Source organism: Borostomias antarcticus (assembly GCF_949987555.1).
Source record: "Borostomias antarcticus genome assembly, chromosome: 10".
NCBI lineage: Eukaryota > Metazoa > Chordata > Actinopteri > Stomiiformes > Stomiidae > Borostomias > Borostomias antarcticus.
Genome location: NC_140243.1, coordinates 12,327,064 through 12,351,872, shown reverse-complemented (window position 1 = coordinate 12,351,872; position 24,809 = coordinate 12,327,064). Strand labels below are relative to the sequence as shown.

The 24,809-nt window shown below is 53.4% G+C and overlaps 1 protein-coding gene across 1 annotated transcript in view; it reads right to left on the bottom strand.

Moving 5' to 3' along the window:
• Positions 1-777: 777 nt before the first annotated feature.
• Positions 778-24,809, bottom strand: part of cicb (capicua transcriptional repressor b) — a gene marked incomplete at its 5' end in the record, with an annotated part of 48,167 nt that continues 24,135 nt past the window's right edge. Inside the window, 20 exon segments of the mRNA XM_084444489.1 lie at positions 778-2,346; positions 2,588-2,719; positions 3,763-3,897; positions 4,252-4,403; positions 4,802-4,959; positions 5,502-5,872; positions 6,000-6,457; positions 8,056-8,244; positions 10,463-10,623; positions 10,866-11,005; positions 11,445-12,157; positions 12,159-12,445; positions 12,613-12,710; positions 13,910-14,045; positions 14,703-14,893; positions 15,100-15,232; positions 17,574-17,756; positions 18,245-18,356; positions 20,747-20,924; positions 21,028-21,177. Coding sequence (XP_084300615.1) covers positions 2,057-2,346; positions 2,588-2,719; positions 3,763-3,897; positions 4,252-4,403; positions 4,802-4,959; positions 5,502-5,872; positions 6,000-6,457; positions 8,056-8,244; positions 10,463-10,623; positions 10,866-11,005; positions 11,445-12,157; positions 12,159-12,445; positions 12,613-12,710; positions 13,910-14,045; positions 14,703-14,893; positions 15,100-15,232; positions 17,574-17,756; positions 18,245-18,356; positions 20,747-20,924; positions 21,028-21,177 — 4,367 coding nt within the window. The 3' untranslated portion in view covers positions 778-2,056.

Genomic DNA, 24,809 nt, shown 5'->3' with positions numbered 1-24,809 from the left:
GGATCAGGTCCAATGAGGAGTGATAATAGAACAGTAATAACAATAATAATAACAATAATAATAATAATAATACAATAACATGGTGACGGGAGAATGACAAGTTAAAATTAAAAAAATCAAGTTGGTTCTTTTCAAAAAGTGAAGAAAACTCATGGCAACAGACGGCCTAGTGGCCCTCAGCTCTGGTCTCTCTTCTCTGGTCTCTCTCCTCTGGTTTCTCAACTCAAGTCCAAAAAGCCTTAACCAAAGTGTGGTTGAGGCGAACAATAAAAACGTCCAATTAGGAACCAGGATGTGCCCACGGACTGTCTGTCCCGCCTCCTTCCTTCATGGCTAGCGAATGAGAGGTAAAGGAATGCTTGGTTACCCCCTGACTGGCATCTGTTGTGGTCAATCCTGGGAGGGCAGAGCCAGACTGATACAGACATGAGCAGGAGTGGCGGCGCTGCCCAAGCTTTCAGCCGGACAAACCCCAACGCTCCCAGACGAACCCCAACGCTCCCCAGTCTCCTCAGACGAACCCCAACGCTCCCAGATGAACCCCAACGCTCCCCAGTCTCCTCAGATGAACCCCAACACTCCCAGACGAACCCCAACGCTCCCCAGTCTCCTCAGACGAACCCCAACGCTCCCAGACGAACCCCAACGCTCCCAGATGAACCCCAACGCTCCCAGATGAACCCCAACGCTCCCCAGTCTCCTCAGACGAACCCCAACGCTCCCAGACGAACCCCAACGCTCCCAGACGAACCCCAAAGCTCCCAGATGAACCCCAACGCTCCCCAGTCTCCTCAGACTTCTCAAGAATAGATCTTTTCCACCACACGGAAAAGTCTCAACCCGACTACACGTTTTTGGAGATTTTCCATTGCGAGTCGAATTGCTACTTTTCCCCCAGATGACCTCCTTCAAGCTTCTGACCTCCGAGCTGAAACGTGCCTGCTGAGGTCACATGACAACTGCAGACTGCTGATTGGTCAGCGAGGACAGGACCTCCATGGCAGTAACTAAACCCGCCATTTTGAAACAGCCGAGTTACTATTGCAGTTGCAAATGTATTTTCCCTCACTGGATTGAGTTATTTGGTATTTAATAGCGAAACCCCTGCTGTCATCTGGGAGGAGCCGACGTTCCTGTGTGTCGCGTTGAAGTCGGCAGTTTCATACCCCGTCACTATGACGACCAGCTACATTTGGGGTGGGGGGGGGGTACTATCTGCAGTGGAAACGAAGTGAAAAAAACAAACAGCTGAGTCAAGTTGAGCCGCTGGTACAATGCTGTGGAAAAGTGCCATGAAGGTCTGAGAAAAGCAACCAATAAAAAAAGGATCTCTGATCCGTCTCCAGAGTAAAGGGCTCTACATCCAATCACATCGTCTCTAGCCGGTGGGGGCCCAGCCCCCTCTTGTCCAGCAAAAAACAAACAAGCCAATGAAAGATGAGACTGCAGAGCTGCTTCCACAGAAGCAGCCAATGACTGCTCTGCCGCCCCAAAGCCCCATATTATAAAAAAACAACAACAAATAATAAAAACTACAATGTCTAGTCTGTAGAAAGACCTTCTCCAGCCCAACAGGACCGCCTCAGTCCAGAAGACCCTGCTGCTCCAAGGCAGCGAGGAGCAGGGAGGAGGTCTGGCTGACTGGCATCATGGAAGCCTTGAACAAGGATATAATACTAACAGAGTGCTGATTCAAGTGTGTGGTTATATGAGTTTTACAACTCTGTGTGTGTGTGTGTGTGTGTGTGTGTGTGTGTGTGTGTGTGTGTGTGTGTGTGCGTATGCCACATGTCCTTTTTTGGTAAGAGAGAACAGGTACTTGGACACCTTTTTTTTCTTTTTTTAAATACCCTATTCAAGTTGCAGTAAGATTTCCGCTGCTCCGCCCCCCTCTCCTGTGTCTCCCCCTCGCTCTGGCGCCCCCCGCAGGACGGGGGGAGACCGACAGGAGACGGAGATTAGGAGAGATACGGCGTGCGGCTTCTGTGCAGATGAGAACGGGGTTAAGGTCTTAGGTCTTTTTCTCAGTCACTGATTGGTTGATCCCGCCTGTCACTCATCTGGAGGAGTCCAGTGAGTCACGAGGCTCCTCGGGACTGGGCTCGCCCTCTCGCTCCGCCTCTTCCCCCGACGGCTCCGCCCCTCCACCGCCTGGCCCCTCCCCCGACTGGGCGCCAGAGGGCCCGGGCAGCGAGGAGGCGGAGTCGGCGCCCCCCGGGCCGGCGGTCTCGGAGGGCGCGGCCGTCTGCATGATCTTCTGCCGGACCTCGCGGATCTTCAGCTGCAGGCACACCTTGGTGGGGAAGATGTCCGAGTAGCGCGCCTGGAACGCCGCCGTGGCCTGGGCTGTGAGGAGAGACGCTCTGATTGGTCAGCATCAAGTCACATGCAGCTCATGCAGTATAACTCATGCAACTCATGGACACACATTCTGCTGACCTGTTCCCACCACGAAGCCACAAGGATATAATACTAACAGAGCTAATTCAAGTGTGTGGTTATATGAATTGTACAACTGTGTGTGTGTGCATGTGAATGAGTGTGTGTGAGAGAGTGAGTGTGTGTGTGTGTGTGTGTAGCTGCTGACCAGAGGGGAAGAATCCGTGCTCCTGGAACAGGGTCATGACCAGCGCCCTCCTCTGGTCCAGCGTGCGGCGGAGGGACGAGTAGGGGACCTTATCAAACTCCAGCTCCCCCAGGACATCCTCCCCATCCGTCCCTGGGGAGGGACACACCGACGGGGGGGCTGAGGGGACAGGGGGGGGAGGGTGGGGGTCAGTCTGTCAGCCAGGCGCTGGGGCGCCTCCTTTACAGGGAGGACACACACACTCTCACACACGCAATCTCACACACTCACACATGGAAATACAATGCTATATCAAATAATAGAAAGTGTGTCTCCCCCCCCCATATTTGAATAAATAAATAATAACTGTTACAAATAACTACTGAACTATTTATTACCCAACGCATATGAAGCATTTCACAAGTATTTTCATGACAACGGTGAGCTTGATCATGATGGGGTTGTTACCGGGGGGTTAGGGTTTAAGCCGCCTTTACACCATTGCGGAAAAATGACTGGGTTACGGTTCTGAAAAGACCGGAAAATAGCGTTGCTATGGTTTTGGTAAACAATGGTGTGTGTAAACATTGATAGATCACTTTCTTGTCAGTTTACTTGAATAATTTAATGTTATAAACTATATTGTTTTCCAAACAGAATTAACAAGCCCATGTGATCTAGTGAAGCACGTTGTCAATATAACAAATATAACAAATACAACCAGACAATCTAACCAGCATAGAGCCAGCTTCGGCTATGGCTAGTTAGCTAATGTTAGCTATAAGCTTCGTAGATTTGTCAAACTTAATAAATACGACACACACACAACCCAAAACTGTCAAAATAGTTCAATATTGGTGTAACTAAGATAGCTGGGTAATAAAATATTTTTTCCACAGACAAATTTTGCTACAAAATCTGTAACGTTTTAATATAGTTTGGCAAATTTGTACCGCGGCGCTTCGATATCCACCATGATTGTTGACAGATTTACTGACTGCTCGGTGACGTCGACACCTGACACCTGCATCGTCCGGCAGTTTCAGTTTCCCACATCCGAAAGTTTTTAGGATGGTATACGGTGGTACGGGGTGTCCACCAGGGTGCGGATTGCGGAAACCGAGTAATTTTTTGGGGTCAGGGTTCGGGGTCAGGGTTGTTACCTTGGGGTTAGAGTTAGGAGTCAGGGTTGTTACCTGGCCGGTCGAAGGTGAAGATGTCTCCCTCACACTTGGCGGCGCTCTTGGGCGTGTTGGGCTCTGAGCTGCAGCTGGACCGGCGCCGGCTCTTCCTCTTAGGAGAGACCGGGTCCTCCGTGGACGAGTCCAGGTCTGACACACACACGCACACGCACACACACACACACACACGCGCACACACACACACACACACACACAGTTAGACTGCACACAGAATGGAATACAAAATAAGTAGAGTTCTGACCTCAAACTCTTCCTTCCTTTTTCCTGCCATTCCCTCTCGCCCTCTTCCCCCTACTGTTCCTCTGCGTGTGTGTGTTCCTCTGTGAGTGTGTGTGTGTTCCTCTGTGTGCGTGTGTGTGTGCGTGTTCCTGTGTGTGTGTGCGTGCGTGAGTGTGTGTGTGTGTGCGTGCGTTCCTCTGTGTGAGCGTGTGTTTGTGTGTGTGTGCGTGCGTGCGTTCCTCTGTGTGAGTGTGTGTGTGGGACCTGTGGAGTTCTTTCTCTTGCGCCGGTAGCTGCCCAGGATGGCGCGGGGGGAGGTGGCCAGGCTCTGCAGCGTGGGCGAGGGCAGCACCTCCTCAGGACAGAACTCTGGCAGCTCCGCAAAACGCTCCTCAAAATACACCTCCGAGAGCACCCTGCACAGGCACACACACACACACATTAACATCCTAATACACCTCCGAGAGCACCCTGCACACACACACACACATTAACGTCCTAATACACCTCCGAGAGCACCCTGCACACACACACACACGTTAACATCCTAATACACCTCCGAGAGCACCCTGCACACACACACACATTAACATTCTAACACACCTCCGAGAGCACCCTGCACACACACACACACACATTAACATCCTAATACACCTCCGATAGCCCTCTGATACACACACACACACACACACACACACACACACACACACACACACACACACACACACACATCCTAATACACGATGTACATAGACACACAGACAGACAAACAGACACACACGCAAAACACAGATCTGAGTGTCTGAATACTCACTTGTCAACAGAGTCAAAGGTCTTCTTGAGAGGCGGGGGGCGGGCCTTCACCTTCTTGGGAGGAGGGGCGTCTTTGTCGCTCTGGGGGGGGGGCAAGGCGGGGTCTGTGGAGGGGGGAGGGGGCAGGGGAGAAGAGGGCAGGGAGTCCTTCCACCCGGCCTGTTCAGGGAAGACAACAGGTTTAGTTTCACACTCTGGGAGGTCAGATCTGACAGGTTCAGTCTCTGGGTTCTGGCCGTGTTGGGGGTTCGGGCCGTGTTGGGGGTTGTGACCGTGTTGGGGGGTGTGGCCGTGTTGGGGGTTGGGGCCGTGTTGGGGGTTTGGGCCGTGTTGGGGGTTGTGACCGTGTTGGGGGGTGTGACCGTGTTGGGGGTTGTGACCGTGTTGGGGGTTGTGACCGTGTTGGGGGTTGGGGCCGTGTTGGGGGGTGTGACCGTGTTGGGGGTTGTGACCGTGTTGGGGGTTGGGGCCGTGTTGGGGGGTGTGACCGTGTTGGGGGGTGTGGCCGTGTTGGGGGTTGGGGCCGTGATGGGGGTTGGGGCCGTGTTGGGGGTTGGGGCCGTGTTGGGGGGTGTGACCGTGTTGGGGGGTGTGGCCGTGTTGGGGGTTGGGGCCGTGATGGGGGTTGGGGCCGTGTTGGGGGTTGTGACCGTGTTGGGGGTTGGGGCCGTGTTGGGAGTCAATGTGTTTCCTGTTCCTACCTCTTTGTTAGTTGCCTCCCGGCTGCGCGGGTCGGAGGGGTCGGCGGTGCTGCTGCCCGGAGGTCTCTCCGGGGGTCTCTCCGGCGGTCTCTCCGGGGCGGGGGGCTCGTCGGGGGGGTGCGTGGAGGGGGACCCTGTGTCCCCCGCTCTCTCCGGCTCAAAGGAGAAATGGCTGTTGGCCGCGCTCTCTCTCTCTCTCTCCTTCTCCCTCTCTCTCTCCTTCTCCCTCTCTCGGTCCCTCTCCTTGTCGCGCTCCTTCCCCCGCCCTCCTCCTTCGTAGCTGCCCACGGGGATGTTGGCCACGGTGGCCTTGACTTTCTGAGGGGTCCTTGCAGGGAGCTGGGGCAGTTTGGGGGTGCCTGGTGCGCTGCCTGTAAAGAGAAGATACTAAATATGAATCATATTCAAGTGAAGCCAAATGTAAACAGGGATTCCTAGTAAAATGTAGGGTTCTGGATTCTGATAAGCTCATGAGAACCAGAGAGCAGAGTCACCTACCGGGGTTGTGAGTGGGCAGAGGGGGGCTGCCAGGCCGCATAGACACTGTGGAGCCACCGGGAGGCGCCACTGAGCCGCTGCTGTTCTTACTGGACTGAGCCAGAGACTGTCTGTCCGCCTGCCCGTACATCTGGGCCTCGGCCTGCCTCTCAGCCTGTCTGTCTGCCGGGGGGTAAGACAGGCGGTCTGCGTATCTGTCGTGGGTCTGGGCGAGTGTGTGTGTGTGCGAAGCGGGGGCCAGCGTGTGTTTGGGCAGAGTGTGGGGGGGTAGACTGGAGGCGCTGGAGACCGTATAGACCACGCTGGAGGGCACCGTCGTCATGGAGACCACCCCTGTTGCCAGGGTGACGCTGGGTGAGGGGGGGTAGATGGCGGTGACTATCTGATTGGTGGAGCCCGGCGCGGGGGCGGGGGCAGAGTGGGGGCAGGTAGGGGACGGGGCTGCAGACAGAGGAGAACAGCGGTCAGTTACAACAGAATGATACGATAATACTTTGTCAGCAAGCTGAAATGTGTTTTGCACCCATGGCACCTCCGTTCAAGAGTTACACACGTGGATGACACAACAAGACAGACATAAACCACATCCAGAACATTATCCACAGAATACAAAAGGCAACCAGTTTACCTATTCTGGTTAAGCAGACCAATAGACTGGTGTACAAAGGAATTCTTCAGTCTGTTGCATCTAAACTAGACTCTAAAGTGCCTCCTGGAGGGCAGCAGTTGGTATTCTCCGTTCAGAACATGCAAGGGGTCAGAGGATGTACTAACAGCTAATCTAAGCATGCTTTTGGTCTGAGATTCTTTGAAAGATTGAAACACAAACACAGAAGAGCCATTCTGCTTAGGGCCGGAGAGACTAGTCCGCTGTGGCTGTGCTCTAATCCTGTCCTCGGGCTGAACGCTCTCTCTTTCTGCTAGAAACTTCTTTACCACAGGCTAAGGGAGCGGTTAGGCCCAGTCCTGGCTAACACTGACTCTAGCCTATAGGGCTAACACTGACTCTAGCCTATAGGGCTAACACTGACTCTAGCCTATAGGGCTAACACTGACTCTAGCCTATAGGGCTAACACTGACTCTAGCCTATAGGGCTAACACTGACTCTAGCCTATAGGGCTAACACTGACTCTAGCCTATAGGGCTAACACTGACTCTAGCCTATAGGGCTAACACTGACTCTAGCCTATAGGGCTAAGACTGATTCTAGCCTATAGGGCTTGCTGGCCCTGCTCTGGAACAGGGTTAGCCTGAATTTGTGGGGTTATCGCCTGAAAATCAACTAAACAGCCAAAAGGTGAAACAGGGCTAAAGTAGAGGTCTGTAGAAGTGCAGTGTTAATCGTGTGAAAAGGAGCCAAGTTATCCCAGGGTAAACTCTTAATCGTGGGCCAAGGATATGGAATGTGAAACGTCTGTAGAATAGAATGTTTATTAGCCATGTGTAACTAGTACGGTACAGGTACATAAGAACTCTTGTAATCGCTTGTCCTTACAGTATCTTATCAGCTAATCAGTTCCTTATTACAGTCCTAGGTAGAGATGTCACAGTGTGGAAGCCATGACAACACCGGTATTACCGGTAACATGTCTACAATAAGAGAGCGCTTAGTTTGATCTTTAACGTTAGACTTTTCCCTTACTTTGAACAGCACTGTTATGTGTTTGTATCAAATCACTTACTGTATAAAGAAGCACAGGGCCGAGGGTAATGTGTATATCTTACTTCACTGGGCCGTGGCAAGCCTAGTCCCTAGGTACTCAGATAGACATTTAAAACTTCCAAAACTGGCAATTTACTATCCATAGTCTAGCAGTATGATCCTCATCTACGTATCACATCCAACCATGGATGACCATGCCTGTGTCCATGATGTAGGCAATGCAGTTAAATAACGTTCATACACAGTTGTGCATGGTGTTCAGTTGTTGGAGCGCTGTTAGTGGGTGGATGGGCAGACAGAGAGGAAGAGGAGAGGAAGAGGAGTCTCCCCCAGAGAGAAAGAGGAGAGGAAGAGGAGTCTCCCCCAGAGAGGAAGAGGAGTCTCCCCCAGACCGACCTGCGAGGAGCGGCTGCACCAGGGTCTGCCCAGGGGGGGCGATGGCTGTGAAGCCCAGCGTTGCCAGGGGCGATGGAACATATGCAGATCCAGGGGCGGGCAGAGCCTGCTGGGAGGAGGAGCCTGTTGTCGTGGAGACCAGAGGCAGAGGGGAGGGGATGCCGGTGGACTGGACGTAGGTGATCCTGTGTGCAGAGAGAGAGAGGAGGTTCAGAGCGCCGAGGCTGAGGCTAGCCTCTCTTCTAGATGTTTCTGAGCCGAGGCAGTCAGATAAGCACATCTGGAATGGCTAACTGTACCAGCTAGCTAACAGGCTACAAACAAACACCAAACTGACCAGAGAAACCCTTCCTACAGGCTTCACCAATACTGTGGTAATGTTCTATCAGTCCACGCTACTCGGGTAGCAGTAAATTAAGTCTCTCAGCCATCTGGGAACAATCCAAAGGTTCCTAGGTGTGTTTCCATTGGGACACTGATGAGCGGCGCACCGTCTCAAAAGCTGAAACAAAGCGCGCTCCTTAACAAGCAGCGAGGGGGGAGTCAGAGGAGGAGTCAGAGGGGGAGGAGAACAAGCGATTTAGGTGTCAGAGAGGAGGAGAGGGACAGAGGAGAACCTAGAGAACACCGTTGGAGAGACACAGGGATAAAAGACGTGTTAGAGACAAACAGGAAGTCCAATGGAGGATGAAAAGACAGACGGGAGAACAAAGAATAGCGAATATGAGAGGAGGAGAGGAGCAGTTGTGTGTGTATTTGTGTGTGTGGGTGTGTGTGTGTGTATGTGTGTGTGTGTGTGTGGGGGGGGGGTCCGTAGTGTGCGTGTGTGGGTGGGGTGTGTGTGTGTGTGTCCGTAGTGTGTGTGTGTGTGGGGTGTGTGTGTGTGTGTGGAGTGGAGAGGCAGTGTGGGCGAGGTTGGCAGAAGCAGCCTGGACCACCAGCAGCATGAACACACGTCCACAGACAGACAAGACAAAACCAGCTCTGAACCTGTCCCTCCACCTGTCCTCTCCCTCACTAGCCTGGCCTCCACTCTGGCCTCCCTCACTAGCCTGGCCTCCACTCTGTCCCTCCCTCACTAGCCTGGCCTCCACTCTGTCCTCTCCCTCACTAGCCTGGCCTCCACTCTGGCCTCCCTCACTAGCCTGGCCTCCACTCTGTCCTTCCCTCACTAGCCTGGCCTCCACTCTGTCCTCCCTCACTAGCCTGGCCTCCACTCTGTCCTCTCCCTCACTAGCCTGGCCTCCACTCTGGCCTCACTCACTAGCCTGGCCTCCACTCTGTCCTCTCCCTCACTAGCCTGGCCTCCACTCTGGCCTCCCTCACTAGCCTGGCCTCCACTCTGTCCTTCCCTCACTAGCCTGGCCTCCACTCTGTCCTCCCTCACTAGCCTGGCCTCCACTCTGTCCTCTCCCTCACTAGCCTGGCCTCCACTCTGGCCTCCCTCACTAGCCTGGCCTCCACTCTGTCCTTCCCTCACTAGCCTGGCCTCCACTCTGTCCTCCCTCACTAGCCTGGCCTCCACTCTGTCCCTCCCTCACCAGCCTGGCCTCCACTCTGGCCTCCCTCACTAGCCTGGCCTCCACTCTGGCCTCCCTCACTAGCCTGGCCTCCACTCTGGCCTCCCTCACTAGCCTGGCCTCCACTCTGTCCTCCCTCACTAGCCTGGCCTCCACTCTGTCCTCCCTCACTAGCCTGGCCTCCACTATGTCCCTCCCTCACTAGCCTGGCCTCCACTCTGTCCTCCCTCACTAGCCTGGCCTCCACTCTGGCCTCCCTCACTAGCCTGGCCTCCACTCTGGCCTCCCTCACTAGCCTGGCCTCCACTCTGTCCTCCCTCACTAGCCTGGCCTCCACTCTGGCCTCCCTCACTAGCCTGGCCTCCACTCTGGCCTCCCTCACTAGCCTGGCCTCCACTCTGGCCTCCCTCACTAGCCTGGCCTCCACTCTGGCCTCCCTCACTAGCCTGGCCTCCACTCTGGCCTCCCTCACTAGCCTGGCCTCCACTCTGGCCTCCCTCACTAGCCTGGCCTCCACTCTGGCCTCCCTCACTAGCCTGGCCTCCACTCTGTCCTCCCTCACTAGCCTGGCCTCCACTCTGTCCTCCCTCACTAGCCTGGCCTCCACTCTGTCCCTCCCTCACTAGCCTGGCCTCCACTCTGTCCTCCCTCACTAGCCTGGCCTCCACTCTGGCCTCCCTCACTAGCCTGGCCTCCACTCTGTCCGTCCCTCAATAGCCTGGCCTCCACTCTGGCCTCCCTCACCAGCCTGGCCTCCACTCTGGCCTCCACCTCTGGCCTCCACGGAGACTAACACTACGCTGACCGCTGAGCACAGGTGAAGAGAGGAGAGAGGAGGAGAGAGAGGAGTGCAGGAGGAGAGAGGAGGCGCAGCTGCTCCTACCTGGTGGGCGGCAGTGGCAGCAGGACTGTCTGTGAGGGGGCGGAGCCAGGAGACACCACCGCAGCCGTTCCCATGGGACCAGGGAAGGGACTCCCAGGATGGACAACTCCGCCCTGCGGGAGCTGTGATTGGACAACTGGCATCGGAGCGATCTGGATGATCTGAAGACGGAGCAAGGGATGAAGAGAGAGAAAGAAAGGGATGAAGAGAGAGAGAGAAAGGGATGAAGAGAGAGAGAGAAAGGGATGAAGAGAGAGAGAGAAAGGGATGAAGAGAGTGAGAGAGAGAAAGAGAGAAACCAGTGAACTACGGTTCCAGAAAGCTAAGGTCAACTAAGGTTTCCATAAAATCCCATCATCTGGATGGTTTTGGCATTTGGTTTATTTGCTCAGAGATCACTCACCTTTCCTCCTGCCTGAGCGCCATTCTGGACAGGAAGAGGCGGAGCCACGATGGGGAAGTGCTGAGCAGTGGCAGGTGCGGTCCTCACTGTTGCCATGGGAACCATCATCTTGCCCTGGAGGACAGGGGACTGTGTTTGCACTGTGGGAGAGAGAGAGAGAGAGAGAGAGAGGGGAGAGAGAGAGACAGAGAGAGGGAGAGAGAGAGGGAGGGAGGGAGAGAGATGGATGGAGGGAGAGGGAGGGAGGGAGAGAGGGAGGGAGAGAGAGAGGGAGGGAGGGAGAGGGAGGGAGAGAGGGAGAGAGGGAGGGAGAGAGAGAGGGAGGGAGAGATGGAGGGAGGGAGAGGGAGGTAGAGAGGGAGAGGGAGAGAGGGGGAGAGAGAGAGGGAAAGAGGGAGGGAGAGAGAGAGAAAGAGAGAGTCACTAGAGGCTAGCAGTCAGTACAGCATGACAGTTGTGAAAGGAAATGTAAGCTTTACCTACAACAGTTGTTTTAGGCACCAGAGGGTCGAATAACATAAATTAACAAAGCATAACATTATGTCAACATTAATGTGCTATCCAGGAAGTGAGCCTCACCTCTGGCTCCCGGGCTGACCACTCCTACTGCTGGACTGGAAGCGTATCCAGTCAGCGAGTTTGGGCCTGTCTGCTTCCCATTGGCCAAGGACATGTGTGTGGGCGGAGCTGTAGGCAGGTTGAAGATACTGGTTGGCTGGCTGAGTTGCTGAGGGGGGCTCTTGGGGTTGGTGCTGGCAGACAGGGTGGGAAGGATGTACTGGACCTGCGTGACAGCTTTGCCTCCGGGGGGCGCTAGGGAGGGGGCCGGGAGGAAGTGAGACTGGAGCAGGGGGAGGGGCAGGGGCCCGTTGGTCAGGCTGAGGGAGGAAGGGGAGGGGGGGATGGCGGGGGGGAGCTGGTGGTGAGAGGACAGCTGAGGGGAGGGGCTGATGAGCTGGACGCTGGACTGGGGGTTGAACACCAGATTGGTCACTACTCCGCCTGGCCCCGCCCCCGGCCCTATGGGATTGGGTGAGGACGAGGAGTAGTACCCACCCCCTCCTGCCGGCCCACTTCCTGGCGTAGAGCCTATCAGAAGCTGCGTCTGCTGCGGGGGGAGGGACTTCCTGTCGGGCGGGTGTGGGCTGGAGGAGGCGGGCCCGTCTCGGGGTTTGCTGGCGATGGGGACCGGCGTGCTGACAACCGGCCGGACCACGTTGGTGACCACGGTGGAGGCCACCCTGACCGCGCCCAGGCCCAGGAGGGGGCTCAGGCCCAGGGCCGAGGGGGGGGGGGCCCGCGGAGGGGGAGCTGGAGATGACCGACTGGCCTGACGACGAGAGCAGGACAGGGAAGGACGACGCGCCTCCTTCAAACCCGTCCTTCCGCTCCCCGTCTCCTCCCTCTCCTCCCCTCTTCCTCCTGCGCTCGGACAGCCCTCCTCCTCCTCCTCCCCCGCCCCCTCCCCTCCCGTCCTCGTAGCGTTTCGAGGGGTAGGAGGAGAGGGAGACGCTCCGGCCATGCGCGGGGGGGCGGGACACGGAGGAGGAGGAGGAACAGATCACTGGGGCAAAAACACGCTGAGGAGGACAGAGAGAAACAGTTGGTAAATGAAGTGGTAGACGGTTCAACTGGACCGTAGTGAGAGATAATGCACGTCAAACGACTTCGTGTTGAAAAGGTAAACATCTGAATCAGTCCTGGGGGGCGGAGCTGGGCAGGGGCGGAGCCGGGCCGGTGTGTTTACCTTGCGGCTGCTCTCGTCCCCAGAGCCGTGGTCGCTGTCGCTGTCCGTCACCCTCTCCTTGCACTTCAGGTCGATGGAGCTGCTGGGGAACGAGTCGTCTGTGGAGGGAAGAGGGAGGGTTAGGGTGGAGGGTTAGGGTGAGGGTTAGGGGGAGGGTTAGGGTGGAGGGTTAGGGGGAGGGTTAGGGTGGAGGGTTAGGGGGAGGGTTAGGGTGGAGGGTTAGGGGGAGGGTTAGGGTGGAGGGTTAGGGGGAGGGTTAGGGTGGAGGGTTAGGGTGAGGGTTAGGGTGGAGGGTTAGGGTGGAGGGTTAGGGTGGAGGGTTAGGGTGGAGGGTTAGGGTGGAGGGTTAGGGTGGAGGGTTAGGGTGGAGGGTTAGGGGGAGGGTTAGGGTGGAGGGTTAGGGTGGAGGGTTAGGGTGGAGGGTTAGGGTGGAGGGTTAGGGTGGAGGGTTAGGGTGGAGGGTTAGGGTGGAGGGTTAGGGTGGAGGGTTAGGGTGGAGGGTTAGGGTTAGGGTGGAGGGTTAGGGGGAGGGTTAGGGGGAGGGTTAGGGGGAGGGTTAGGGGGGGAGGGTTAGGGTGGAGGGTTAGGGGGAGGGTTAGGGTGGAGGGTTAGGTCAGGGTTAGGGGGAGGGTTAGGGGGGGAGGGTTAGGGTGGAGGGTTAGGGGGAGGGTTAGGGGGAGGGTTAGGGGGGGAGGGTTAGGGGGGAGGGTTAGGGTGGAGGGTTAGGGTGGAGGGTTAGGGTGGAGGGTTAGGGTGGAGGGTTAGGGTGGAGGGTTAGGGTGGAGGGTTAGGGTGGAGGGTTAGGTCAGGGTTAGGGTTACATCCCAGCTGAACGCGTTCCAGAGACAAAACGCAAAAAAAAAAAACACTTTCCCCCCCATCTTTGTAGTTCTAGTCAAGTTAGCTATTGTTAGCAATACCAGTTGATCATAACTAACTATGTTATTTTGCGCTTACGAACTTCGTAGCAACATTGTCCCGATAGAGGTTGGACAGCACGGTGTGTGTGACTGATTTAACGAGATACAAATAAGACAGAAGTGCTAATAAACAGTCTTATTACAGCTTTCACTTATTGTTGATGTGCGGAGCAGCCATCTTGACTGACATCAGCAGCTGACGTTGAAGAAGTGGTAGATTTTTAATCCCGAGTAAAATGATGGAAATTGTGAGTTCAGGTGACGTATTTGATGAGGATTTTGACATCAACCTCGAATCCCGACGTGGCGTTACATACGTCTCTGCTAGAGACGAGACCCTGGGTGTTGTAGTCCTGTCACTCCGGACAGTTGCTCACCGATGACGTCGTCGTCGCCCTCCTCCTCGCAGATGACCATGCGCTCCTCGTCGCTGGTCATGTCCTCGCTGACCCCCCGCTGCGCCCGGGAGGGCGGGGCGCGCCCCGAGAACTGTCCGGCGCCGTCGCCACACATCTGGGGCCGAGGCGAGGGAACAGAAGAAACGTGACGAAGATGAAGCCAAAAAAACAAAGAAGGTGAAATCGAGAGGAGAATTTAGTGGACAGTCCAGTCAAACTGACATGGCGGGATGTTTGAAACACATTAACCATACAGCGGGTTGCTCTAGCACATGGGTTCCCAAACTCCATCAATGTGGGCCTGCCCTCTGAAAACAGTGATACATCCGCGCCCCCAACCCCCCAAATATGTCTGTTATGCAAGGCAGCGTTAGCTAGCCCATAACGTTACACAGCTAAGTTAGCTCGGTGGCACCTGCTGCTCGTTAACGTTATGATGTTTTCCCCCAATACATTCATGCCTAGGGAGGCTCTCTCTGCACTATCCACAAATCTAGTATACATCTCTCCCATTATTTATTTCGATTTTCTGACCTTTAAAATTACATTTCATTCATAAAAACCATAGAAATTCAAAAATAAAAAACATGTTTTTCCTTCTTTTTTTTCTGACCATCCCTCCGCGCTTCCCCTGAATTTCTTTGGGGCCCCCCAGGGGAGGCGAGCCTCACAGTTTGGGAATTTGAACGTGTAGACTAGGTGAACAGGAAGGGGGATAGGCCGTCAGCGTAACGTGATTCTAACGTTGTGTGTCACTCCTCACGCCGCTCACCTGGGCCAGCTCGGCCAGCGCCTGCGTGTTGCCCCTCTCGCTCCTCTCCAGGCTGTGCACGGCACTCTGGGAAAACGCTCGGGGGCGGGGCAGCTGACCCCCGTGACCCTCCCCTGTGTTCCGCTCCGACACGCCCACTAGACCTGGCCCCACCCCTTTCAGCTCCACCCCCAGAGACACCGACTGGGGCTCTGTTAGAGGAGGGGGGAAGAGAGAGAGAGAGAGAGAGAGAGAGAGAGAGTGAGAGTTTTGGCCACTTATGAATCAGAATAAAAGGAGTATTGGTATAGATCCTGATAGAGGTGTGTGCGTGTGTGTGTGTGTGCATGTGTGTGCACGTGCGTGTGTGTGTGTGCGTGTGCATGTGTGTGTGTGCGTGTGTGTGTGAGAGACTGACCGGTGGTCTCAGACATGCTCCTCTCTCTGATGTCTTTTCCTCCTGGGACCCCACGGACGTCAGAGCTGGACTTCTTCCTGTCTTTGTTGCACCACTTCCAGTCTGGGTGGGCCTTGAAATGGGCCTCCTTCACCTGGGGACCAGAGAGAGACGGGGACCAGAGACAAGGGGACCAGAGACAAGGGGACCAGAGAAAGAGAGAGACGGGGACCAGAGACAAGGGGACCAGAGAAAGAGAGAGACGGGGACCAGAGAGAGACGGGGACCAGAGACAAGGGGACCAGAGAAAGAGAGAGACGGGGATCAGAGAGACGGGGACCAGAGAGAGACGGGGACCAGAGACAAGGGGACCAGAGAAAGAGAGAGACGGGGATCAGAGAGACGGGGACCAGAGAGAGACGGGGACCAGAGACAAGGGGACCAGAGAGAGAGAGAGACGGGGATCAGAGACAAGGGGACCAGAGAGAGACGGGGACCAGAGACAAGGGGACCAGAGAGAGAGAGAGACGGGGATCAGAGACAAGGGGACCAGAGAAAGAGAGAGACGGGGATCAGAGACAAGGGGACCAGAGAGAGACGGGGACCAGAGACAAGGGGACCAGAGAGAGAGAGAGACGGGGATCAGAGACAAGGGGACCAGAGAGAGACGGGGACCAGAGACAAGGGGACCAGAGAAAGAGAGAGACGGGGATCAGAGAGACGGGGACCAGAGAGAGACGGGGACCAGAGAGACAAGGGGACCAGAGAAAGAGAGAGACGGGGATCAGAGAGACGGGGACCAGAGACAAGGGGACCAGAGAAAGAGAGAGACGGGGATCAGAGAGACGGGGACCAGAGAGAGACGGGGACCAGAGACAAGGGGACCAGAGAAAGAGAGAGAGACGGGGATCAGAGAGAGACGGGGATCAGAGAGAGACGGGGATCAGAGAGAGAGAGAGACAGGGATCAGAGAGAGACAGGGACCAGAGAGAGAAGGGGACCAGAGAGAGAGAGAGACGGGGATCAGAGAGAGACGGGGACCAGAGAGAGAGACCAGAGAGAGAAGGGGACCAGAGAGAGAGACCAGAGAGAGAAGGGGACCAGAGAGAGAAGGGGACCAGAGAGAGACGGGGACCAGAGAGAGACCGGAGAGAGACGGGGACCAGAGAGAGAGACCAGAGAGAGAAGGGGACCAGAGAGAGAAGGGGACCAGAGAGAGAAGGGGACCAGAGAGAGACGGGGACCAGAGAGAGACCGGAGAGAGACGGGGACCAGAGAGAGACGGGGACCAGAGAGAGAGACCAGAGAGAGAAGGGGACCAGAGAGAGAGACCAGAGAGAGACGGGGACCAGAGAGAGACGGGGACCAGAGAGAGAGACCAGAGAGAGAGAGAGAGACGGGGATCAGAGAGAGACGGGGACCAGAGAGAGAGACCAGAGAGAGAAGGGGACCAGAGAGAGAGACCAGAGAGAGAAGGGGACCAGAGAGAGAGACCAGAGAGAGAGAGAGAGACGGGGATCAGAGAGAGACGGGGACCAGAGAGAGAGACCAGAGAGAGAAGGGGACCAGAGAGAGAGACCAGAGAGAGAAGGGGACCAGAGAGAGAGACCAGAGAGAGAGAGAGAGACGGGGATCAGAAAGAGACGGGGACCAGAGAGAGAGACCAGAGAGAGAAGGGGACCAGAGAGAGAGACCAGAGAGAGAAGGGGACCAGAGAAAGACGGGGACCAGAGAGAGACGGGGACCAGAGAGAGAGAGAGAAGGGGACCAGAGAGAGACGGGGAGTTGGTGAAAAGACTAAAACAGGTTTCCTCATCTTTAATTCTGTGTGTAATCTTGTTTCCGTCCAGTTGGTCAGGAAATGGGTCGGCCTGAACACACATTCCACACCAGACACCCCTGTTTGAACACGCAGAGCAGGGGGGGGGGGTCCCAGATGGACAGAGGACTCACAGGCTAACCCCCCTACTGCACATGCCCAATAATGATGATGTCATGAGCTGCCTGGGACCATCTTCTGTTTTATTCAATGATGATGTCATTATCAGAGAAATTACCAGAGCCTCTCTCCTCCTGGACCTACGCAGGAGGAAGGTCCCTCTGGCCACCAAAAACCACAACAGCTTCCCGCCTTCAGGAGCAAAGCCTCAGGAACCCCTCACACACGGGCTAGGGGCTCTGGGCTGATTGGCCAGACCTTCATTACCAACTTTGGGTTCAGATGTAGATTTTGTGTATTTATATTTGAAGCCTAGTACACAAGTATACCAGGAGTGGTCTGAACATCGCTGGCAGGGAGAAAGCAAAGCTAAACAGCTTGTTAAATACTGCTGCTCTGTTTCAGCTGTCACAGGCAGCCTTGCTGTGTGGAGAAGAAGGTAGTATGTGTATCCTTGAGTGCTCTGGAACTGTCTTGCCTTATTATATTTGATTCCCTGAGAGCTGTAATTTAATTTGTGGAATCAAATAAAGTATTCAAGTGTGTGTGTGTTCACCTGGAAGGCGAGGTCGTGGTACTTCTGCTTCTCTTTAGGACCCAGGGCGTACCACCACTCCCCCAGGATCTTGCTGACGGTGCGGTTGTCTTGGTTGGGGTGGCGCTGGTGGACCAGGGCGCGATGACGCTTACTAAAGATCATGAACGCGTTCATCGGCCGCCGGATGTGGTCTTTCTCCCTCTGACAGAGGAAGACGAGGGAGGGAGGGAGGGAGAGGGGGGGGAGAGAGAGAGAGAGAGAGAGAGAGAGAGAGGGGGGGGGGGGGGAGAGGGAGAGAGGGGGGGGAGAGGGAGAGGGGGTGGGGGAGAGGGAGAGAGAGGGGGGGAGGGAGACGGGGAGAGAGAGAGAGGGGGGGGGGGAGAGAGAGAGAGAGAGAGAGAGAGAGGGGGGGGGAGGGAGAGAGAGAGAGAGGGGGGGGAGAGGGAGAGGGGGTGGGGGAGAGGGAGAGAGAGGGGGGGAGGGAGACGGGGAGAGAGAGAGAGAGGGGGGGGGGGGGGAGACATATAACCTGTGTTTCAAAGATAGTTGCTCAACCTACAGTATTAACGATGTACTAGTACAGTGGATGAATTATTTATTATGATTAAAAGTAACAGAGCTGCATAGACATGGGAGAGAGGAAACCAGAGTAAACAGGAGGAGAGAGAGAGGAGGAGGAGGAGGAGCACCTTGCCAGGGCTGCTCTTGTCCCCGTCTTTGGGCAAGGCGCTGAGGGACTGAGTTCTCCTCTTCACCGGAGACACAGACAGGGGCTGGTCAGGGAGCACGCTGGGGAAGAACCTGGAGAGACCAGCAGAGAGACCGGACACATGCTCATCAGCACAACTAAGGCAAATGTTAGACACGCGCACGCAGACGCGCACACACACACACACACACAAATATGTATTCATAGGCCTCATGTCTGATACTTATGAAACATGCCTGCAGGAAAGTCCCTGATGTTGCTGTTATTCACGTCTGAGGTGTACATTGTCTACATCGCCCACTCAAATCCAGCACACCTGTCATCATGTCCAGTAGGGTTAGGGTTAGGGTGCACTTCCCTGTACAAACTCCCTGTTCAGCCTACTGATGGCCTGCAAGTGACGGCGCATGTGTGGCCAGTAATACTGAACCATATGGAGAGATAACCAGCGCTCTCTGGCGTTCAGGACTGAACACAGTCCACCCTGCTCCGCTGGTCACTCAGGTCTGAACACAGTCCACCCTGCTCCGCTGGTCACTCAGGTCTGAACACAGTCCACCCTGCTCCGCTGGTCACTCAGGACTGAACACAGTCCACCCTGCTCCGCTGGTCACTCAGGACTGAACACAGTCCACCCTGCTCCGCTGGTCACTCAGCTGACCTGAGATCAGCCGCCAGCCAGAGGACGGCCTCTACTCCACGGGGCTTGTGGAGCGGGACGTGTGTTTGTGGAGCGGGACGTGTGTTTGTGGAGCGGGACGTGTGTTTGCTGTAGTTCAGACGGTGTCTGGTAAGAGGTGGAGTTAGCAGGACCACGGGGGAGTCCATGGAGAGCCCGTCTGAGTCTACACAGGGGCAGCCCAGTAGCTAGTGTGCACACAGCGCAATATCAGCTAGGTGTACAGTGATGATAGGTAGACTTCAACAGAACTAGCCAGAAGTTAGCCTGTTCTGCGTATCTACGCAGCAAGTTTAGAGGCCAGCTGCCTTCCAGTGGCTCTGGGAACATCCGGGAACATTCCAGGACGTGTTTGGGATTTATTATTGATAATTATTAGTATAAATAAATAAATAAGTGTTCCCCTAGTCCTGAGACCGGTCTCCGTGGCTCTCTGAGCGGATGGTACCTGTGCACTCTTAGAGGCCCCAGACGTCTGTTCAGTTGATCTGTAGACGCCTCTCTGTCACTCCTTCTAGACCTCCTCTTTTTCAATGCCTGAGCATAATGCTTGAGATGAACAATACAGCCAAGTAATCCCATCTTTATGCAAATCACTGAGGTTCTGCAACACTGAGGTTCTACAACACTGAGGTTCTGATTACAACACAGGTTCTGATTACAACACAGGTTCTGAGTCTACACAGGGGCAGCCCAGTAGCTAGTGTGCACACAGCGCAATATCAGCTAGGTGTACAGTGATGATAGGTAGACTTCAACAGAACTAGCCAGAAGTTAGCCTGTTCTGCGTATCTACGCAGCAAGTTTAGAGGCCAGCTGCCTTCCAGTGGCTCTGGGAACATCCGGGAACATTCCAGGACGTGTTTGGGATTTATTATTGATAATTATTAGTATAAATAAATAAATAAATAAATAAGTGTTCCCCTAGTCCTGAGACCGGTCTCCGTGGCTCTCTGAGCGGATGGTACCTGTGCACTCTTAGAGGCCCCAGACGTCTGTTCAGTTGGTCTGTAGACGCCTCTCTGTCACTCCTTCTAGACCTCCTCTTTTTCAACGCCTGAGCATAATGCTTGAGATGAACAATACAGCCAATTAATCCCATCTTTATGCAAATCACTGAGGTTCTGCAACACTGAGGTTCTACAACACTGAGGTTCTGATTACAACACAGGTTCTGATTACAACACAGGTTCTGATTACAACACTGAGGTTCTGCAGCACTGAGGTTCTGCAGCACTGAGGTTCTACAACACTGAGGTTCTACAACACTGGGGTTCTACAACACTGGGGTTCTACAACACTGGGGTTCTGATTACAACACTGAGGTTCTGATTACAACAACGCACACAGTGGGAAAGACAGGTAGAGACAAGAGGACATTTTCAGGTTTTAGAAAAGGAGACTTGCATAAAACTGTCAATCTCTCTCTCACACGTACACAAACATGCACGCACACACACGCACGCACACACACACGCGCACGCGCGCACACACGCACACGCACACACACACACACACACACACACACACACACACACACACACAGTACATGTGGCTCATCTCCCAACAGGTTATTCAGGAGATTCAGCAGACAGCTCATATACATTTCAATGGACTCCATCCTGACCACTTTTTCACAAAGCTCAGAGATGGAATGTCTTTGTTTGTCTCTGTTTGTGTTCAGTCAACATATTGGGCTACACACATCACCATGAATATATACACAGCACAGTGGAGTGTGTCTGAGGCCTGACCTGTCTGGGGTTGACACACACACACACACACTAACAGGAGGCCACTTACGGGTCATCCACGTCACTCTCAGTCTCGCTCTCGCCTCTCTCTCTCTCCGTCTCCCGTTCTCTCTCCCTCTCTGGGGGAAGGTCATCTGTGGAGGGGGGGGGTCGGGTCGCTGGACCCCTCTCTAGGGGGGGCGGAGCCTCCACAGACTCCTGGAGCAGCCCTGCCCCCCCCTGAGACTCTATGGACAAACACCCAGGGGGACAGTTCAGAAAGGGGATTCTCCAAACTCAAAACAACTATTTATAGTCAAGATTTTTATTCACCACATTGTAATAACATACCTATCTTCAGGTTGGCTGCCTGGGGGTGGTTGATTGGCTGTTGACCATCTCCAGGCTGAGTGGTGGCATCGGATTGGGTGGGGGCCAGGAAAGGGACCAATGAATGCCAGGGAAACACCGGGACAGACCGTGGCTCCACGTTGGTCCACACTGCACAGAAGAGTTCATATTTGAGACTGCATGTAATTGTAATCTAATACAAATTGTATCAAACTGTAATATACAAGTATACAAAATGAAAAGATTGACCAGAAAATATGAATTTGCTGCAGGATATATTTTGAATGTTTCACTTCCTCCCTCATTTTATATAAACCGTTTATTGTTTCCAAGAATGGGAAGTTTGCGTGAGAGAAAAACCCAGTTGTGGTCATCCTACAAAGAACAGAAGTAGAGAGCCAGCCACAAATGTGTCTATAATCACTGACTAATATGATCTTAGGACCATGATACATAGCTCATGTGCGTACTATTTAACTGTGACCATGTCACTATGTCTTGTTTTAACATGATATGGGTATGAGTGACACACAACAGCTAGAACATGATGCTTATTAAGAACTAATTAACCAATCAATCAACATCATCTGTTTAAAGGGCTTATTGTGCCCCTAATGAGTTCGATTGAAAGCAGAAGCTGGTTTTGTCCGCATTGGAAATGTTATGATGACGTATGATGCAGAATAATTTTAGCTAAAATAATGTTGCTGTCGATTTGTGCTCATTTAGCATTCCTGAAGTGTACATCCGGTTTCAACATTTAGACAAGGCCATCATCCCTGTCCAATACGCCATATTATCCACTGAGTTCTAATACCGTAGCTGTACTCAGTAATAGTATACTTCGTTATTGTCACATCTTCCTTTGAGTGAGTTATTGCAAAAAATATGTTAATATCCCTCACGTTCTGACTGTACTCGGTGACAATTCATACGAAACAATACAACAATGATGAACCATAATTTATACACTTAAAATGTAGAGTAAAATAACCACGACTAACCAAACATGCTCAATCCTTGACGTAGGTATTGGGGATTTTCTGATGAAAACATGGCTGAAAAATCCTTTAAGGGCTTTTTTAAAACGATGCCAGGTAAAAACGCAATTGAAAATGTCCCTTCACAGTCCTTAATCATAAAAATCCATATGTGAGAACACCATCAAGCCAAATGCAATATTTACAACAGAGAGCAACTCCACAGATGATGGATGTGTTCGACGGTTCCCACATTCGCTCCTTTTCGTCAGGTTGCCGTAATCAGACAATATCACTGCAGCAGGCGCAATGCTATTATGATGTGTTCTGTTGGTTTTGTGTTAAACTGTATTTTGATTATTTCTTGGCATAACCGCTTAGCTCTCGGTCAATAAAGGTCCACCTCATCTCAGGTTGCCGCATTCTGTTAACACGCATACTGGACAACACATTTCGTGTTCGAAGATAAGAAAATACAGGGAATGTATAAAATCATAAAAGTCACGATGCAACAATACAGGGAACACGCGTAACTAAGTGCGTTATCAGTGGAAGGGTCTTCCTCTTCTGGTCTAATTACCCCTGATGCACCCTCTTCCTCCGTTTGTTTACATTACTAGAACTCTGTGGTGGTGAATGGGTTAACTAGGCCTTTGTCTCATCCACGGCGTGTGTTACTACAGCAGTCCGAGTCCTGCGCCATCAGTGTGGGGCATATTTTACATGTCTCAGCACCAAACCGCTTCGGTCTAACGGTGGATAGACGACTCGACGTCTGTTTCGAGGCGGCACGCGTCCCCCGTGGGGCCAAAACAATCCCACGAGGACTTTCAATATCTGGCTGTGTCGCTTTAGCTAATGTTAGTTAGCTTGTGCTAGCTAACTTTATGATCTCCTTTACACAATATCTAACGTTACCTGTTGGTCAAGGGGACACATACGACCAGATTCATGGGTTTGCTATTTTTCGGAATAACAATTTAGCAAACGATAGATAGCTGATGAAATTGATTGACAGCAGTGTAACGTTAAGGGACCAGTGTTCAATTTAGCATAGCTAAGCTAATTATTCAGCATAGCTTTTCCCCATTCACCCATTTTTCATGAGACGACAGTGACTGAACACTACACAGGTTACTGGACCCCTCGAGTCCACCGCTTTTAGTAGGAAGAGCCGCTTGTTACCGGAGATCTTTGCTTTAGTGTTACTAACGTTACAAAACGGGGCGGCCGGTTTCGCTCGAGACTGCACCTGAATCCTCAAGTGCACCGTTCCAGATGCGCCCGTCCCCCCAGGAACGCCCCTGGCCCCGCAGAACACGAAGCGGCGGAATCAGCCTTCCTACTCATGTCACCACACTTGTCTTCACGCTATGAAAACTTGCCGCCGATGAAGGCTTGCATTACTCCCTCCGAAACCGTTAGCTAGACTGGACACCTGTCTGTTTAGAAGGCAATCAACGCCAATAACTGATCCTGTAAACTGTACCCTACTCACATTTCAACAACACTATGCAAATACAGCAAACAATGTAAGCATCCTGTGCTATCTGACCATTTCCTCGCTATCAGCTCTGGTGGATTTCAACCAAGTAGCTACATTTAAAGTAGTGTATCCGTCGATCGTATCACACTATCCATCAGCTGGTTAACATCCAAAGACCCGTTTGAAAATGCTGTGTCCGCGCACTATCCTGACTTGTCTCTTATAAATCCAACCTTCAGCTTCCGTCCGAATACAGCCTGACCCGTGTCAGCCCAATCGGTTGAAAATGTAGTAGCTAGCTGCACAAGTATTTCACCAATGTGCTGTGAGCAGCGGTGGTGGTGGTAGTGATGATGATGATGATTATGGTGGCGGCTAATGATGATAACTCGCGGAGTCCAATGACAGAAAGCAGGGCTTGACCACAAGCATGTTGTGCTCAACGGGTCTGGTCAAAATGGGACCGCAGCGCAGGCCAGGCGGAGATGCTGAGATAAGAGCCGCGGTGGAACCGAGGTCTTTGTATAAAACACAGCGGCTGCCAGCTCTGGAGGTCCGTCTACGGCAGGTTAGCTGCTCCGCGCGGAGGTCTCCCCCACCAAGGCACGCGCACACCCTCCGGTCCGCTCGGTCGATGTTGTTGGTAATTTAAAAAATAAAGAGATCACAACATCTTCTCGCTGGAGCTCGACTATACTCCCTTCGATTTGTTCTCTCGCTCGCTTGCCTGTCTTTCCTTCTTTCTTTTTCCCTCCCTCTTCCTCTGTAGTAAACTAGGCTGCCCCCTCTCGTCTTCTCGGCGTGTCAACCTCGCCCCGCCGCGCCCCGCCCTGTTCCCAGACCTGCGCTACCACATTGGTCCAGGCGGCCACCTGTCATCCCGTCGCTGCAATCGTCGATTGGTTCGAAGGTGCACTGGAATGTCAGTCATATGCAAATCTCACTCTTGTCTTTCGGTCAGTCACAGATCGCCATTGTCAAAAGGAGCTCCTACATACTATTCAGTTGATAATTGTGTCATGACTTCGTATTGGCTCTCGTGGCATTCAATTCTACCATGACGCTGTTGCTGGCCTTCATCTATTGGCCACAAATTTCGATATGACCCTACTGCAATAATTAGTTTGCATAATCCCACCCCTCACCCAGTTGCCATTGGTCTATTTTTTTTAGTAAGACTGGATTGACAAGGGAGCGCACAAATCAAACACACACTTAGATATAGCACAGCGAATGTCAGTTGGACAAGTTCCCTCCCCTAAATAAATGCGAGCTCAAAATGTAATACCGATCATGTTCATGTTATAATGCAATTG